The sequence below is a fragment of the Brassica napus genome, chromosome C6 (assembly GCF_020379485.1).
Source record: "Brassica napus cultivar Da-Ae chromosome C6, Da-Ae, whole genome shotgun sequence".
Taxonomy (NCBI): Eukaryota; Viridiplantae; Streptophyta; class Magnoliopsida; order Brassicales; family Brassicaceae; genus Brassica; species Brassica napus.
Genome location: NC_063449.1, coordinates 7,682,123 through 7,699,390, shown reverse-complemented (window position 1 = coordinate 7,699,390; position 17,268 = coordinate 7,682,123). Strand labels below are relative to the sequence as shown.

At 34.2% G+C, this 17,268-nt stretch overlaps 2 protein-coding genes, 1 long non-coding RNA gene, 1 other non-coding gene and 1 pseudogene across 4 annotated transcripts; 2 read left to right on the top strand and 3 right to left on the bottom strand.

Moving 5' to 3' along the window:
* Positions 1 to 7,078: 7,078 nt before the first annotated feature.
* Positions 7,079 to 10,309, bottom strand: LOC125588719. The gene is made up of 2 exons (XR_007324846.1): positions 7,690 to 10,309; positions 7,079 to 7,505 (listed from the first exon to the last, which is right to left on the bottom strand). It is a non-coding gene; the product is annotated as an uncharacterized LOC125588719 (long non-coding RNA).
* Positions 10,282 to 10,397, bottom strand: LOC125589460. The gene has a single exon (XR_007325648.1). It is a non-coding gene; the product is annotated as a U5 spliceosomal RNA (small nuclear RNA).
* Positions 10,398 to 10,524: 127 nt separating this feature from the next.
* On the top strand, positions 10,525 to 12,906 carry LOC125588716 (non-structural maintenance of chromosomes element 4 homolog A-like). Its single transcript, XM_048760426.1, has 7 exons — positions 10,525 to 10,948; positions 11,031 to 11,111; positions 11,200 to 11,452; positions 11,531 to 11,621; positions 11,983 to 12,199; positions 12,287 to 12,378; positions 12,461 to 12,906. The coding sequence occupies exons 1-7, from the start codon at positions 10,711 to 10,713 to the stop codon at positions 12,686 to 12,688; spliced, it is 1,200 nt and encodes a 399-aa protein (XP_048616383.1). The 5' UTR covers positions 10,525 to 10,710; the 3' UTR covers positions 12,689 to 12,906.
* A 75-nt stretch (positions 12,907 to 12,981) lies between these two features.
* Positions 12,982 to 15,887, bottom strand: LOC125588717 (AP2/ERF and B3 domain-containing transcription factor At1g51120-like). Its single transcript, XM_048760427.1, has 3 exons — positions 15,855 to 15,887; positions 15,650 to 15,729; positions 12,982 to 15,571 (listed from the first exon to the last, which is right to left on the bottom strand). Exon 3 carries the CDS (start codon positions 14,004 to 14,006, stop codon positions 12,990 to 12,992), a length of 1,017 nt encoding a protein of 338 aa, XP_048616384.1. The 5' UTR covers positions 14,007 to 15,571; positions 15,650 to 15,729; positions 15,855 to 15,887; the 3' UTR covers positions 12,982 to 12,989.
* Positions 15,888 to 16,450: 563 nt separating this feature from the next.
* On the top strand, positions 16,451 to 17,142 carry LOC125588718 (annotated as a pseudogene).
* The last annotated feature ends 126 nt before the right edge of the window (positions 17,143 to 17,268 follow it).

Sequence of the window (17,268 nt, the reverse complement as noted above, 5' to 3'; positions counted from 1 at the left end):
AAATCCTAATAGATTGCGTCTATAGTTAGCAGATTTTGTTCGGATGTTGCAAAACAGTCTTATTACAGTTGTATCATGGGATTCGAAAATCGCATATGTTACAGACGATTTATTGATTTAAAAAAGAGATCAATTCTCAAATACGTGAATTTGTTTATTTCCTTAATGACATCTTTAATATTTTCTTACTTTACATATCGTTACGTATTTTTTTGTTTTGTGATTTTCAATCAAAATTTTCGCAGTCTTACATTGACTTCAGTCATTAAGCATCTTTCTATTGATAGAATAAACAAGATTGTTTGTTAATCTTAAAGCTTGTGGAGTAAGATGACCACGAGCTTTTTTAGTCATCTTTACGTACCGTTACGTATTCTTTTCTTTGGTGGTCAAAAGAAGATGACCACCAAAGAAAAGAATACGTAGTTTAACATTATTAACCAAGAAGAAGGAGAAAACGTTGAATCAATCTGCCAATTCATAAGAAAACTACACATAGGCTTGTCAAAACCCTGATGGTCTTTTTGAATCAACCAAATTACATGTCAATGAAACTGGAAAGCCAGTGTTTCTGCATGTTTGCTCGGTCCAAAAACAGATCGATTTATGGATTTGAAGTTTATGAACACAAACAGAGGTTTATCACCAGGTTCATGTCATTGCCTATGTACACCACAAACGGAACCCAGTTTATTCAGTGGTGGAAGATCAAAGCATTACTCTTCAGGCAAATGGAATTTTCGTTGAATTTAAGGACGAATGGAATTTTATTCAAACCTTGATGACAATCAAATGTTTATCCAAGGGAACAATGAATTTAAATTCCACAGCCCTAGTAGTAATCAGTTTGAGTTGATGTTTGATTCTCCATCGTCAAATACATCATCATTCAACTGTATACAGAACATTAATATGGGTCTTATTCATCTTAGTTCATATATTGTAGGGTCTATTATTAAAATAACTAGATATTTTATCTGTACATGAACATAATCTTCTTAAAAATAATTATTATTTTATTTTTATTAATTCAAAACCATCGCGATAACTTATTGTTTATGTTTTCAACAAAATTTAAATCAAACATAAAAGTATTATAATGACAATTTTTTTCTTTAAAATATATGCTTATTATTGTGTTAAAATTTTAGTAACACTCACATATTAGAAATATTTTAGAAAATAATTGAATAATATTTTTTTTCAAATTTTTTTGTTAGATTAATATTTAATTATAAATTATTTTATATCTTATCTTTTTAATTTTTATACTTTTTTTATTTCAAGATAAAAACACAATATTTAGAAATTATCTTATTTTTAAAAATATCCCTCCGTCACCCCAAAATGAAAGAGGTGATCTCGTAGTTCTGAAGATACGTTGTTAGGTTATTAGTAATATTAAATTCTTTTTTAATTATAAAATAAATTGTATCTAATAAATTTTTAATTGTTTATTATTCATTATTCACTAAAGGTATAAACGATATTAACCACTCTAACTTTTTAACGTGAGAGCTCTGTCGCGAAAAATCACTTCGCAAATAATAGTATAAATTTATTATTCAAAAATAAAATTATTTTAATTGTTGAAAAAGTACATTTTAAGGCAATCACAGTTCTTGTTATATATAAATATTTCATCTTATATATACACTGACATTAACAAAATGGGTAAAGCATAAACATTTGAAAGCATAAACACTTAGCAAATCTATAACAATAAATGAGACTTTTCTCCCTTCTCCTTGAGCCACATCAGTATTGAGCATATGGCAAATTTAGACACGTGACACTTCAAAATATTAATTACTAATGATTTGTTGATGTTCCGATGCAGGCTGTTGTTTCGTTGCTTGCTTTTGGGCCTTTAATCAATGTTTTAGTCAGGCCCAGTTTAGTTTAGGGTTTTCATATCATCTTCTGAACGTCGACAATAAAAAATCAGCTGCCGACTGTTTCGATGCCGCCAATGAACTATTTGTAACGTCTTCAGCTTTCATTAATACATACTTAACATCGAGCTTTAACATGATTTATCCTACTCACAAGTATTCAATCAACCTCATCATCTCCCAAAGTAACCGACGGAAACCACGACTATAAATCCTCTAGCTCCTCTCAGCTATGAACAGCACAACCTCAACGAGAGGAAAGGCGGTAAAGAAGAAAGGCTCCGGTTTGCGGTTTCTGAGGTTCTGGTAGGCTTGGAAAGTGAAGAAAGGCGGTAAACTAATGGGTGTTACATGTTATTTCTTGACGAGAAGGTAATCACGACCGTCTCCTAATAACTCTGTCCACGATTTCTGCCATTCTTTTTTTTTTTTTTGCTAAATGAATTACTGCCATTTTGATTGTTTAATCTTTAAATTTTCTCTTTTCGAACAGTCAACGCTTATGCGAGGATACGTTAGTGCGTACCGTCTAATCAAATTCAGGCGCCGTTTCAGTGAAGCTTCTGTTTACAAGCTGAAGATGAACCTTAAGTGAAAGCGTGATCATGATCGTCTTCTTCGTTGACTTCAGGATAAAGCAAACCTGGCGGATGAAGACAGAGAACAGTCAAAAACCATACAGCGAATCGACCCAATTCCTGGAGCGGGAAGAAGCAGACAAAGCCAATCATTTCCCGGCTAATTCTCAGCCGACAAAAGAGCTACGACATAACAGTCTCGCCATTGAACACCATATGTCCAGCCGTACAGTCTTTCACAAAGGGTTTCAGTATTCTTTGTAGAGACGATGATTCCGTGAATCGTGATTTCTGTATGATTTGTCCGTGTTTTGAGTATATAGTGTTCTGGATTCACTTTTTCAAGAACTTCATCCCTTTTGTGATTTTGTCACGTTGACTTGAATCTTTCATTATCATCATTAATTCATCCCTAATCCGTTTCTTTTTTCAGATATTGCCACAATAATCCTAACGCGGCATCATTAAACAAATAAAATATTGGTGGTGTGCTAATGTGTTCTGTAGTTAATTTATGAAATCTTTGGTCATGGACTTGCTAGCGACTTTCTCTTTGTTCTGATTAAGATTCTACAAAGGAACACTCTAAATAACACAAGTTATATAGCTCTAAGCTCTAATTGACCCTAACAACATAAGTAGTATAATAAAAGAGAAAGAATATTGTATTTGCTAAGGGATGGTACTGATTTGCTCTTGCGAAGTATCATTTGTTCATCCAAAACTTGAATAGGATTATATTGATCACAAAGGTGACATTTAAAGGCTGCACGCAGTTTGTTAACAGGCCTTAACTAATGAAGTTTCCGAAAAGTTTAGTACCCATATGCTCCAAGATTTCCAAACACGAGTAGATGTATGGGATTGGTTCATACTGTGGTACTTTAAAGTTACAAGATTTTTGTTCGGTTTACTTCAATGGTTCGAATTGTTCTGTACGAGAAACTGAAATAAACATTGAACTGATTCAATGATTAGGTTTCATTTAAATTTTTTATGATTCAATTTACATCGGATAAAGGAGCTTTGTAACAGATTGTATTTCGGTTTAGTAGTACCGTTCGGATTATCGTTAAGTGAAAATTTATTTTAGAGTCACGAGAATTGGGCATCAGAGATCTTGGTGGTCAACCAATCATCAATTGGAGAACAACGTGTTGTTTCAAGTTTTTAGTTCCAGTTTCTTTATCAACTTCAACTTTTGCTTCTGTTTCAAGTTTCATTATCAAGTTTTCATTTTTCCTCACAGCTAATTATGCAGTTAATTCTCATTCAGTCTCCAAACCAATTATAGCATCCAAACAAATATAAAACTAGCAAGTTAACAGATAACCAAGACGACCAATTTAAACCATTTTATCAACATAAAATGTATATAATGGCTTCTAAAAGTTAATTGAACTATTTATATGTTTTCATTTTTTTTTTTTTTTTTTTGCAACAAACGGTTATTCTATTACTCAAACTTGAGGTGGTCTGGGTAACCAGACCGGAATAGAAAAACAATAAAACACAAAGATCTATGAAAAGAACAGGCATTCCTAATTAGCGAGTCAGCAATTATATGTTTTAATCACGATTAACAGAATGGTGCATTTTTAATGGTCCCCTAATCCTTGGGTTATGGTTAATGACTCATAGAAATTGGGCCTCCAAGCCCATGCCGATAATATCTTACTGTATTCTTAATAACGTAATCAGACATTTCTAAATACACTTAACATGGCAACAAAAAACTACCTTAAATCGACTAACAACTCACACAAAAATACTCATAAATAATTTTTCCTACCGGACCCCAAAGTAATATTTGAAAACCGTACGGCCGTATTAACTCATGCAATTAACACAACTAGCACATTATCAAAAAGAGCCTAATAATTAATTCAATAATATTATGCACTAAATACCACTACCGCAAAAGCTCAAGCGTTTTTTTTTTTGACTAAAAAAGCTCAAGCGTTTTTACAACATACAATTTACACAAATCTGTTAATCTGTACATCAATCAAACACAAAACCATTCTCTTATAGAAAAAAATTTGAACGCCAATCAACCACCCTCTAAATTAGAACAACTCCCTCAAAACATTCAAATAGATATCATCTCTAGGGTTGCAAAAATTTCAAGAACCACAAAGAATGTGATGCAATGTGTCCAGAACTGGCTGAGGCTGCTAAGGACACCTGAGTTTACAAGAATTTAAAACTTAAACCATTGACCATCCGTTCACTTACATCTCTAACAAGGTATTGTGATCTCATGATAAAATGTTTAACAACTGGAAATTTGGAAGTTTACTATGTCAAAAGCATTCAAGAATATTTTTTCAAAAAACTAATACTGAGTTGGGTTCCATCATCTCAAAGCAGCAGCAGAAGATACATCTCTAGATGTAATTTATTTATACGAATAACCATTATATGCCAGAGAGATAAAGATGTTGGAGAAGCATAATTTAATAAAATCGGTTGAAAACATAACAGAGATGGATGACAAAGTTGGTACCGCGTTAAAAAACTTTGCATGGAGATGGAGTGCTCCAACGTTGTTAAAGCAACAAAGGCTACCATATTTTTCCATCCTAACAAATTAGCAAGAGATGCAAGCATTACTACTTATATAAGCAAATGACCAAGTTTGTTTACTCCATTTTAAAATCGTTTTAATTGTTCAAATATCTACATTTATATGTATTAAAAGCAAAATGTTGTAAAAAACCTTTTCCTTATTACTAATACTAGATCTTTTATGCGCGCTACGCGCGGATTGTGTGCTATACATTTTTCTTTTTAATTTGATTTTTTTAAAATTATTTCACATTATATTACATCAAATAGTTTTAAAAAATTTAAAATAATAAAACAGATTATGATAACTTGAGATTTTCTGTGTGATTTTTAAGACATTATTATATTGATTGATTATGTTGTTCATGGTTTGCATATTTGCATCCAAGACAAAAAAAATGAATAATTATAATTTTAATGATTAGTAATTGATTATATGTGTTTAAGTATAACTGAAGAAAGAAAATTACTAAAATGATACATAATATATTTCTAAATATTTTAACTTTCTGTGTAACTTTTTTTATTATTATGTTTTTGGCCATTATTTCCCTTCTTATGTTAAGCATTTATTAATTCAAACCAAATATAATTCCTTAGACAATCTTTATTGTATGTAAATAAATATTTTATAATTTGTTCATCAACCTAATTCACCCCATAAATATTGGATTATTTTTCTTTGATGTTTTTCGTTAAGATTTATTGGCACACATTTTAACAAAATTGTGATTACTTTTATCCTAATTAATGTGCACAATGCATCTTAATCTAAGATCTCGGTGTTTAGAAGAAAGCATTGCATTAATCTTACATGATACATCTTCTCCTTTAAGAGTATCTCCAATCCATTGTTATTTTTATCTATATATGTTATAATAGAGAAAATCTACTCTAACATTTCTCTATTTCTTCCCCCAAATTTGAAATTACTATTTTTTTCAATGTTTAGAAGAAAAAAGAAGAAGCAATTCTTTATAATAGAGTCATACCTTTTATTTATAAAATAGTCTTTCAACTTTTATTTTTTTATTTTATAATTGAAAATGTATTTTTGAAAATACAATTGTTTTTAGAGTTCCTATAATTTAGAGAGAGAGAAAAATACATTGGAGATAGTCTAAAACCAATATAAAAATTCAAAGCGGATAAATCGTAAACAAAAAAAAACACAATCATATGAAAGTAAACTTATTTCCAAAACACATCAATAAAAGTAAAATGGTATCTTTCTAAAACTATAATTCTTCCATGTAACAAAACACAATCATATAATCGTATCTTCCATGCAGCAAAACTTTGTTCAATTTGGAGGCTAATGAAAATGGTATCTTTCTAAAAAAAGAAAAGTAGAATGCAGCAAAAAATATCAGAAACAAAAGAGTTTAAAGATAGATGAAAACTCTGAAAATATTTGTTTTAGATAAGAAACAAAATCGCGGAACAAAATGCAGCTCAAACGTTATAGTTCACTCACTCTTCTTCTTCCTCAGGCTTCTTGAATCCAAAAATACAATCATCACTCTTCATGATGTGAGTTACTTTGTGTCTTTCTAGTTTGTTAATTGTTTTTTCGGTTGTATTTGGTTTAGACCAAAGGAAGGTGTTAATATTACTACATGAGTCTCAACTATTAGTAAAGAGTTTATAACTTGTTCCTGGTTAGTTGATAGACAGTAGTTTTGATATTATTGATTATGACACAGATAAATATATCCTTCCATGTTCATGATGAACCATGACTGCATTTCCTTGTTCCTTTATAATTGACTTCAATTTCTTTGTTGTATAGTTCTTGTGGCAGTGAAACGGGTAAACGTTTGATGAGTAAGGTCTGGTTATTTTTAAAAGTCTTGGATTTGTTTGTTCAGCTCCGTGAAAAGCAAAGGAAGTTTAGCTAACTATTACTATAATCAACTCTTAGTGCTAATTGTATAAGCCACTTAAAATCTTTGGACTTTCTCTAATATATTCTTTTCCCCTGCAAGTGTTATTATATGATCATCGCATCATTTTTCAAAGCTTCTTATTACATCGCTCAACGATTTTCAATTTTTATTTACTTTCTCTGTTTCACAAAAAAAAACAATGGGAGCGTATAGAGCCGATGCCGACTACAATAATCTATAAGCTAGTCCCGATCGGATCGGAGATTCCAGTGTTACATAAAAACCAAACTTTTGTATTGATGCACCATAAATGAATTCCGTATAGACTCAATATAAATCCAATGGCTGAATCACTTCCAGGTATTGTGACTGATGTATGAGAGACACTTGCATAATGTAAAAGAAACAGAAAAACATAAAGAGCTCTATTTTGGAATAACAAAGTTCACGTGAAGGGCAAAGTGATAAGCAGACAGTGAGACATCCATGGGTGGATATCAATTGAAATCTTCTCCTCTGAATACTATATAAGTCATGTCGTGATCCAACGCATCATCACTCTGTTTTTGGTCCTGAAATTGAGAAAGGGTCCAAATTGTGAGGACCAAACTGGTTCAGACATTACAATTGATACTCCCTTAGTCAACTACACAGAACTAATGCAAGAAAAAGCTAGAGATCCCTATTTCAAGAGCCAACAATATCTGAATTTAAAAGTTATGGAACAAAGTTTCAAACTGAAAGAAAGATAACTACTTTGTAGAGTAAACCCTTTAACCACATAGTACCAACTTTCTGCTCTTCTTTTGTTGATCTTCTTCATCCTCGTCATCCTCGTCATCAAAATTTTCTGAATTAAGAAGCAAATAGAACCGAAGGTCAAATAGAACTGAAGATGCACACCTTTATATAATTGTCTCCTCAATTTGGAGTTTATCAGCCTCTGGAAGGAAAATTAACACTTCTTCTGGAGATGACGATGTGGAGTATTTTCGATCTTGAATATCACCATATGTTTATATAGTTAGTTTAGGGAGAGTGGGTGACAAACGAAGGGAGCCAGAATGCTTCGATGGCTTACGATTGAAGGAGTGCAGAAGGGGGTTTAATGAGAGAGATGGATTGGTGGCTGACGTTACAGTGGAGCAATAGAGAAGAAGATGAGACGCCAGTTGGAGAAGTGGAAACGACGAAGAACAACACGAAAGGGGAGGGATTCATCATCGTTCAGCGTCTCAGCTTTTTAGAGTTTCCTTTTGATTGGACTTAATGGGCCAGACAAATCAAACAAAACGGGTCAAAAAAGAGAGAAGCCCAACAATACCCAAATAAATCCGTGTGTGACGTGGCAAAAAACAACCTCTCTATTGGACGATTTTCCAAGCTGACGTGGACATACTCTTATTCCCCTTTTATTTATTGTTTGATATTGTACTGGTTTTTCAATTTGCTGCTAACGTACAGTAATTCAGTAAAAATACATAATAAATTTTAAACAAATTAATTTCAACAAGAAAAATGTTGACATAAAAAATATTTAAAATATTGTCTTTCAGGTTTTATCAAATCCATACAAAGAGTGAATCCCAGCCAAAGCTTAGAAAAAAAAACAATAATCAAATATTATTACATAATCAGAACATTTTTTTTTTTGGAAAATAAAATAAACGAACTACAACAAATAAAAATGATAATTTTGTGACAATCTATAACTTGAACTGTGACAACTAATAATTTGGACAAAATACATAATATAATAAACAGAAAAATGAATTAAAACCAAAAGAAGAGAAATTCATTATAAGATTGCTTTACGTGTTTTATAAATTCCAGATCAATAAAAATAATAATTGAATCACACGAAAAAAGTTATTTGGTTAGCAAAACCAAATTAAAGAATTTAATAAGTTATAAGATGGATAATTGTATTTAAAGATGAATATATATTCAAATATACAATATAAAATAATAAACTGTAAAAATAAAATATAACTCAAAGCATATAAATTTTAAGAATAAAAATATAAAATTCATAAGAATAAAAACTAAGAAATGACCATCAAACTATTGACCATCCATCCACTTACTTTTCTAACGATTTTATGACAAAATGTTTATCAGCTAGAAACTTATAAATTCTTCATGTAAAAAGCATTCAAGAATATTTTGATAAAAAAACAACTCTGACAATGGCTTCCATCACCTACAAACATCAGTAGACGGTTGTCTCTAGGTACAGTTTATGTATACAGTATAACAATGCTTCGCAAAGGTGAAAAAATATAAGAGAAACCTACATTGATAAAATTGGTTGGACGCAAGACTATAAGCTTGGCGATCTATGCTAGAGTCCATCGCATTAAGAAAATATTGCATGAAATATTAATTAAAAAATTTAAGTGCTACTTTATCACTTTACGAGCAACTAATGTTATAATATAATGTCATCCAAACAACATCAACAAGAGATACAAAAACTGTTATTTCTATAAGCAAATGATCAAATTCATCTACTTCAATTGATACGCGGTGAATCACTTTTTATTGCTTAACATTTGAACATTATATCCCAAATACTTTTATGTACTTCAACAATAACAATTATTTGTATATTTATGTTGGCCACAAATATAAAAATATTATTACTCTTTTACAATTACTTTTTGTCTAACTTTCTTTTCTCAAACATATATACTACATAAAATCAACGTTTATACAATACATTAAAAACTCAATAGTTTAACCAAAAAACAAACAAATATCTATCAAGGAAAATTTATACGACTCCAAAAGAACAATTCTACCACACTATTATGAATCAATTCCAAAGGCACCAATAACAAACACGTCACATACTTTTCAAAAAACAAAAAAAAAACAAATAACAAATAACATACATGAATAGCCTAATGACAAACAATCAGCATAGCAAACACATGCATTTACACGTTTTTCCTGTTTACTTTATGTTTTAAGCTCAACTATATTTAATTTTGTGCAACTATCAGCTATTTATTCTATTTTTATTGAATCGTTCAATGAAAAACACTTGTACTCCTGTCACTAAACACTATCAATTGAATCACTAGAGAATAAAACATCCGGACGCTGCAGGAATACAGTAATAGTATAAAGTTTACGTCTAACAAATTAGCCCAACTATATACTATGTAAGAATCGTTTGGGCCCAAAGGATTAAAAAAATGATGTTACCGAGAATAATTAACCAGTTTAAACCGAAAAGAAAACGTAATTCCGATTCGTAATATCACATTAATCGTGTTACAGCTGGTCCGGTGAAAGATTCTCAGTCAAACCAGACAAAAAATTTAAACTAAGAGCTGCTGGGCCCGCTCTAAAGCAGGTCCGTCCAAAAATATGCGTATGCCACTTAGCATGGAGAACACACGGTATTCTTTAGTAAAAGGCGAAAGAATAGTTCGCTTTGTGTTCACCACATGGCTGCGTGGTTTGCAATAATCAGTGAGAGCCTCTATTTATAACACAAACTTCTACTAAACTACTCCAACTCTTCCGATGTGGGACGTTAGACCAAAACAGCGTTTGTTATACAAAACTCCCCGTGGGCTTTAATGGGCCTTGTATTAAACAGATATTAGGCTTTCAACTTTTCATTCGGCCCAATAAAATTGAATCGGAAGCTTTGTTATTTGCTTTGGGCTCGGCGGGAAAATCGCCGTTAGGGTTTGCTTTTCACTTATTTGTTCTTCTTCCAACGCTTCCCCTTCCCTCTGGTGATTGTGGAATCAATCAATCATGAGGACCAGGACGGTGAAGCGAGAATCGGAAGCAACCGGAGAAGGCAGCGGTGGCAGAGACGGCGACGAGTCGGCGCGGTTTAGGGCTGTGAAGAAGGAGAAGAATAAGGGCGTAGCTTCCTCCGTGCGAATCGACGAGCCGGCGAGTCAGGAAGAAGAAGAGGGACATGAACAGGGAGTATCTGATCGGAGAGTTCTCAGATCTCAGTATCTCGCTCTAATCAACAAAATCAGCGGTACGTACGTACAGTAGCTTCTCTAATTGCTCATTGATTGATTTTGACAATTATGTTTTTTTTTTTTCCGTTTGTTTTGCAGATTCTAAAGATGATTTGACGAGTGTTGATTCTGATAAATTCTCCAGAATTTTCAATGAATTTGAGAATTTGCACCAGAAAGGTAACTCTTTTATTGATTGTATTAGCAATGATCAATCATGTTGAAAAGACTGTTTTTTTTTTTATGTTTGGTTATAATTTTCTTGCAGTTCAGAAGCCTAGGGAGCAAATTGCAGATGCTGAGGCGTTTCTGGATATTGCAAACACCATGTTGTCATCTGTCAAGTCTCAGTCTGTTAATGGGGTTTCTCCGGCTGAGTTTGTTAATGCTTTGGTCAATGGGTTTGGTCAGCCTTCTCAAAGGATTGACACCGATGAATCTGCCCCTGTATCTATAAAATGGAAGGATCTTGGGCTTGCTGTCTGTTCTACTGTTTTGGTATCATGTGGTTGTTCCACAATGTGAGTTCTCATTAATAACATTGACTTGCTTTGCAAAAAGTTGAGCATGTTCTGTTTTAACATCTGTTTTGTGATCAGGTTGGGACCTATGGACACTGAACTGAAGGAAAGGAAAAGGGCAGTCTACAGAAAACGTACAAAGCCTGGTGAAGGCGTTCGTCCCGATGAGGTAAGAATGTTTTTTTTGTAGATTCCATCTTTGTTTGAGGTTTTGACCAATAATGAGAACTAATATGCAGTATTAGTATACATGATTGTTCAATTGTGTCTTGTAGACTTCACATCTGTAACTTTCCACTCGTCACACCTAGCTATGCTGAGTGCTTTATATCCCAGCCTGATTCTGACGTTTTAGATTCATTTGCATGGTCTGCAATGTTGTATATGTCTTGAGCATTTTTTGTGATCTCTCACCTGTTGATTGGGTTCCTTGTGAAATAGGATGTGATGCTTTGTATGAAACTTGTTGATTGTAGTGTAGTTTGAATTAAGAACCAAAAGATCTGATTGTAGTTTATTGTGATCGCCAGGTCGACGATACACAATCAGAAGAGAAAACTGATACAGACAAGAACATGGCGATAATGTTTAACATCTTACGGCAAAAGAAGCGCGTGAGGCTTGAGAATTTGGTGCTCAACAGAAGATCATTTGCACAGACTGTTGAGAATTTGTTCGCTCTATCTTTCTTGTCCAAAGACGGACGAGTAGAGATCATTGTTGACAAGAATGGTTCACATTTTGCCTGTAAGATCACATTCCATCATCTTAATGTCTTTGTTTGGATATTCAATTCATTCCACTAACATCGTGATCCTCCTAATCTGTCTTCAGTGCCGAGAAACGCACCGGCTGCGAACCTGGTGGCGTCAGGGGAAGTCACTTACAACCACTTTGTGTTTAGATTCGATTTCAAAGACTGGAAGGTAACTAACTAGAATCTCACTCATACACCTCTCTATTGGTGTAGATTATTATCCTGAAGATGTCTTGTATTTGTGGTAACAGCTGATGTCTGAAATGGTGCCCATGGGGGAAGAGCTAATGCCACACAGAGAAACTGCAGTCGCTTCATCTTCTGGTCCCTCTGACTTCCCTCAAGATTCTCAGACAACACCGATAAGAAAACTCTCTAGAAACAGAGGTTTGGTTGTACAAGAAGACACTGTTGTAGAAGACTCTCCTGACGTTGAGGGCGATGGAACTCGGAGGAGATGTAAGCGGAAACTCACCTGAGAAGATGAGTCTCATTGTAGGGAGTATATAGAGTAGTACTAGTGATTTTAAAAACTCATTTTGCTGTTTGATATTCTGACATTTAACTTAATGTCTTCTTTAGGATTGCTTTGTTCATCGTAGGTTCTTAGCATTTAAATGGCTTTGTGTTGTCGACTCTCGAAAGGTTTTTCTTCTTTTATTTGACCAAGATAGATATTAGTCAAATTAATTTTAAATACCAAAGCCAAAAAACAACACAAATCAAAACCATACTCTAGTCAAGTTTTTCTAAATATAAAAATCACTAATAAGAAAATAGCTATTGAATCCTAACACCAAACAGCATAAACCCTCCTTTGGTTTCTGTTTTCATTTCTTCCTCGGAAGTGTTGTGAACCATCTTGTCTACTTCCTTGGGAGCCACGGAACCCTTGTCCGTAAAGTAGTCAACATCAATCATCAAGAAGCTGTTGCTTTGACCTTGTAATGTCTTAACATTGGTCGGGACATCACAATGGTAAAAGACGATCACATCTTTCTCCTTGAGTCTCTTCTCCCTGACGAAACCATTCCATCCTCTGGTGAAGACAAAGCTCTGGCTACTTCTCCAGTAACAATACCTAAACTTCCATTGTCTCATCGCCCTGTCATAAAACACAACCTCAACGTCGTCCAGAGCTCCTCCTATTTCGCCTTCTTCCCTCTCTTTCTGAACGTCGCTTATGAATGGCAAATGCTTCACCGCATGCTTCTTTGGTATCACAAGCCTGTTGAGTTTCCCAACATCGCTCGGTGTAAGTTCCTTGCTAAAAAGCGGCGTGCAAGAGAATGGGTCTTGCACTCCTCTCCCTGCTCGGCTCTGTTTTGATGCCGCCGCCACGATGTTGATGTTGGCGAAGTCCACCATCTGAGATCTTCTTCTGAGATACTCCATGAACTTGTGTTGGTAAGAACAGTCTTTGATCATGTTCAACACAGCTTCTGTTGTGTAGTTGGCTTGAAACGCCGGTTCATGGGTCGTGATTTCACACCAAGGGAAGTTCCGGTACGAGTTAGCATCAATACCTCGGAGTTTGATAGATGCGCTATCGTAAGATGCAGCGGCTTCAGCGGCGGACTTGAACGTTCCAAGCCAGATCCTTCGATGCTCAGCGTATATCTGAGCGCCCCAGTGACCGTTCGGTTGTTGAACCACACCTTTGTATTTTGTGTCGGACAAGACACTTCTTGTGGTCGTGGGCACATGAGGCTGCTCCATGGGGTTTGCTAGACACAAGACAGAGTTACTTGAGCCTGAAGTTTCCGTCATGGTCTTGGCTTCATTGAGGCTATTCATCCCTAAAAGAAACACAAAGACAAAACAAATACAAGAGACAGAAGCAACAAGAAAAATATATTTGAAAGAGAGATTTGAGGGGAAAAAATCAGTATTATGGTTCTCTGTTGTATCGTTGGTGATTTGTTTGGAATGTTACAGTTTCCATTTATGGTTTTTTCTTTCTAGTTTTTTTGACAGAGTAATTAATTACACCAGAGTCTGTTTATGGTGTGTTTCCCTTTTCAATGATATTCTTTTTGTCAGATTTATTTTGCTTGGTAGAAAATTAGTTTTACTTGAGAGTTAAGACAAAACAGGGGTCTAAGTTTTTTTTGGGTCTTAATTTAGACAATTAATAGCTAAATTTATATAATAATGAGTAATTGGTATATACCGTCCAATAGAATGGTCAAGATTAATTTTCAAAATGAGATACGGTCCACAAATAGATTATTTTCTGGATATTCAAATGAACCGTAATTAATGAGGCCATATCCACATAGTCAAACAATAATATAGTGGGATGTCTTCGAATCTTGATTACTTAGCACTAAAGTTTACCACTCGACCACCTATCGGGCGTGGATAAAGTTTCTTATTAGTTACATCTAAGGAAAAAAGCTAATTTGAACAGAGAAATTTAACTGTTAACCTCCATTTTATTGGTTGTTCTATTCCGGTTTGGTTACCCAGACCACCTCTAGCCTGAGTAATAGAATGATCTTTCGACGTAAAAAAAAAAAAAAAAACCTCCATTGCTGTGAAAAATTTGAAAGTTTAACAGTTAGAAAAAAAACATTTGAAAGTTTATTTATTTACATGAGCATTATAACATTTTTTTGGTAACCTAAAAATAATGTCCCCTGGACGCGGCTAATCTCTCCGATATGCAGGAAGATAATGTTATCATATAACAATTTCGTATTTCCTTTGTTGTTCTTGTTGAAACTGTTAGTGGGCAAGTCTTCCTTGTTAATGAGATTTTTTCTATTTGTCAGATATATCTTCTCGTTAGAAAAGTTAACTTTCCTTGAACAAAGCTGGAAAAATATTCGGATTTTTTTAAAGTTGTCTTAATTTAGACAATTAGTAATGAAACTTATACCATCATGTCATGTGGTTTCTTGTTTTTTTTTTTCTGGTTCTTGTTAGTTAAATCTCAAAACTATATTGATCAGAGAAATTTAACAATTTAACCTAAACAGTTTACAGTTTTTTTTTTCTTTACATGCATATTCATATAGGAGGAGCACTATAACAAATTTTTAATTTCCTATCATTGCTACATTTCTCGGATGTGCACAAAGACAATGTTATCAAAGCCACGACTTATTCTCATCTTCTCATCTGTGTATTTGCAGACACCAAAAGTAAACAAACATGTTTGTATTAACAACACATTGTTCTTTGTAAGCAGTTAAATGAATCATAAACTCTCTTGTGAGGCCAAGAACAAAGATAAAAAGAGATCTTACAGGACTTGAAGCTCGATATTGTTTGTCAATTCAATCGGATATCCAAATAGACCACCTATAATTGCTGCATCATCCATCTTCAACTCATAAGTGCTACCTCCTGGTTTCCTGCAGATCATGAGACCAATCAAGAACACACACAAAAAGTAGTAACATGACTTTGTAAAAGACAAATAGAAAACTTACAAGAATTTGCCTTTCATTGAGAATCTAAATGCTGCTATGATATTAACTTCAAACTTTATTCTTCCATCCTTCTCAATGATCTGAAATCAAAATCCTCATACAAAACAAGCTTAAAGCAACATATATACTATACTATGGGCTTTATTATTATTTTTTGGTCAATATATACTATACTATGTAAGACATGTAATAAAGTGTGTATCACCTGTCTTCCCATAAGACCATTTGCTGCATTTTCAAGCCAACTATCTGCATAAATCTGCAACAAAAAACCCAAAAAACCGCTTATTCTTGTTCTATAAACATGTGAAAGTGTTATCAGAGTAGTCACCTGTGAACTCCATATCATTTGCCAGTTTCCCTCTAGAAGTTCATAATCATCATTAGAAGCAATAAACTCATCTATAGCCTGTGGTTACACTATATAAATATGATCCATTGATTCTATATCAAAACCAAACACTGCTGAATTCATTACACATTACCTCAGATACTCTTTTGCCCTGAGATATGGTGGCTGAGAGTTTCTGCCTAGGAACTGTTTCTTTCTGAAGAACAAACGTTGTTCCCTGCGCTAAAGACATGCCACATTATTACATGATTCTAAACCCTTGTGCTATTTGTGATTTGGAGTTTCACAGAGGTTGTCACGTGTTTCCTCCTGAAATCATCCACCCTCATCGTCTTAAATCCTAAGTTTCAAACCTCTAAAGTCCCCATTGATTGGGAGGATCCATCCTCTGATTCAGATTACTCTGATCCAGATGTAAACTTTATATCAAATGAAGATCATATTGTTAAATGCAATTTTTTCGGAAAAATATCCAACCGGAAGAGGAAACCATATATTATCGTTGTTCTCCCTCGGATTATGTTTACTCTTGTCTTCTTTGTAACTACATTGTCCACTGAACATGTATTTACTTACCTCGTGTCATCAAGATCACCCGTCACCCGCACCGTCTCTCTTACACCTCCTCAATTGTACCTCTCATGAGCTATCTTGTGGAGTTTGCCGCAAAACCGTTGACGTCAACTACGGATCCTACTCTTGCAACAAGGGATGTCACTATGCCGTGCATTCCAAGTGTGCAACAAGAAAAGAAGTATGGGATGGGAAAGATCTTGAAGGAGTTCCTGAAGAAGAAGAAGAGATACTTGAGCCGTTATTGTGGATTGATGAAGAGACGATACAACATTTCAGCCATGGTCATCGCCACCTAAAAATTAATAGGAATGGCCGCCATGAAAACAAGTTTTGCCAAGCCTGCACCCTTCCCATAACAGTTTCAGATCGCTTCTATAGTTGTATCAAGTGCGAGTTTGTCCTCCACGATAAGCATCCAGTCACTCTATGCTACGGAAAATAAGAGACAACAGATCTCAAATATTGGAGTGAAATATGTGAAGGGAAACTAGATGCAACCAAGTGGTTCTACACGTGTACCTCTTGTACTGTCATTCTTCACATTACATGTTTTTTTTTTTTTTGATTAACCTGGAGGGATCTCAACCCCCAGGGGACTAACCCCTCGGGGCGAGGCATCCCATTTGTTACTATGGGAATTAGATACCCAATTGTCTGGCCAAACACTTGGGCATATCTGAGGAGGAGGATC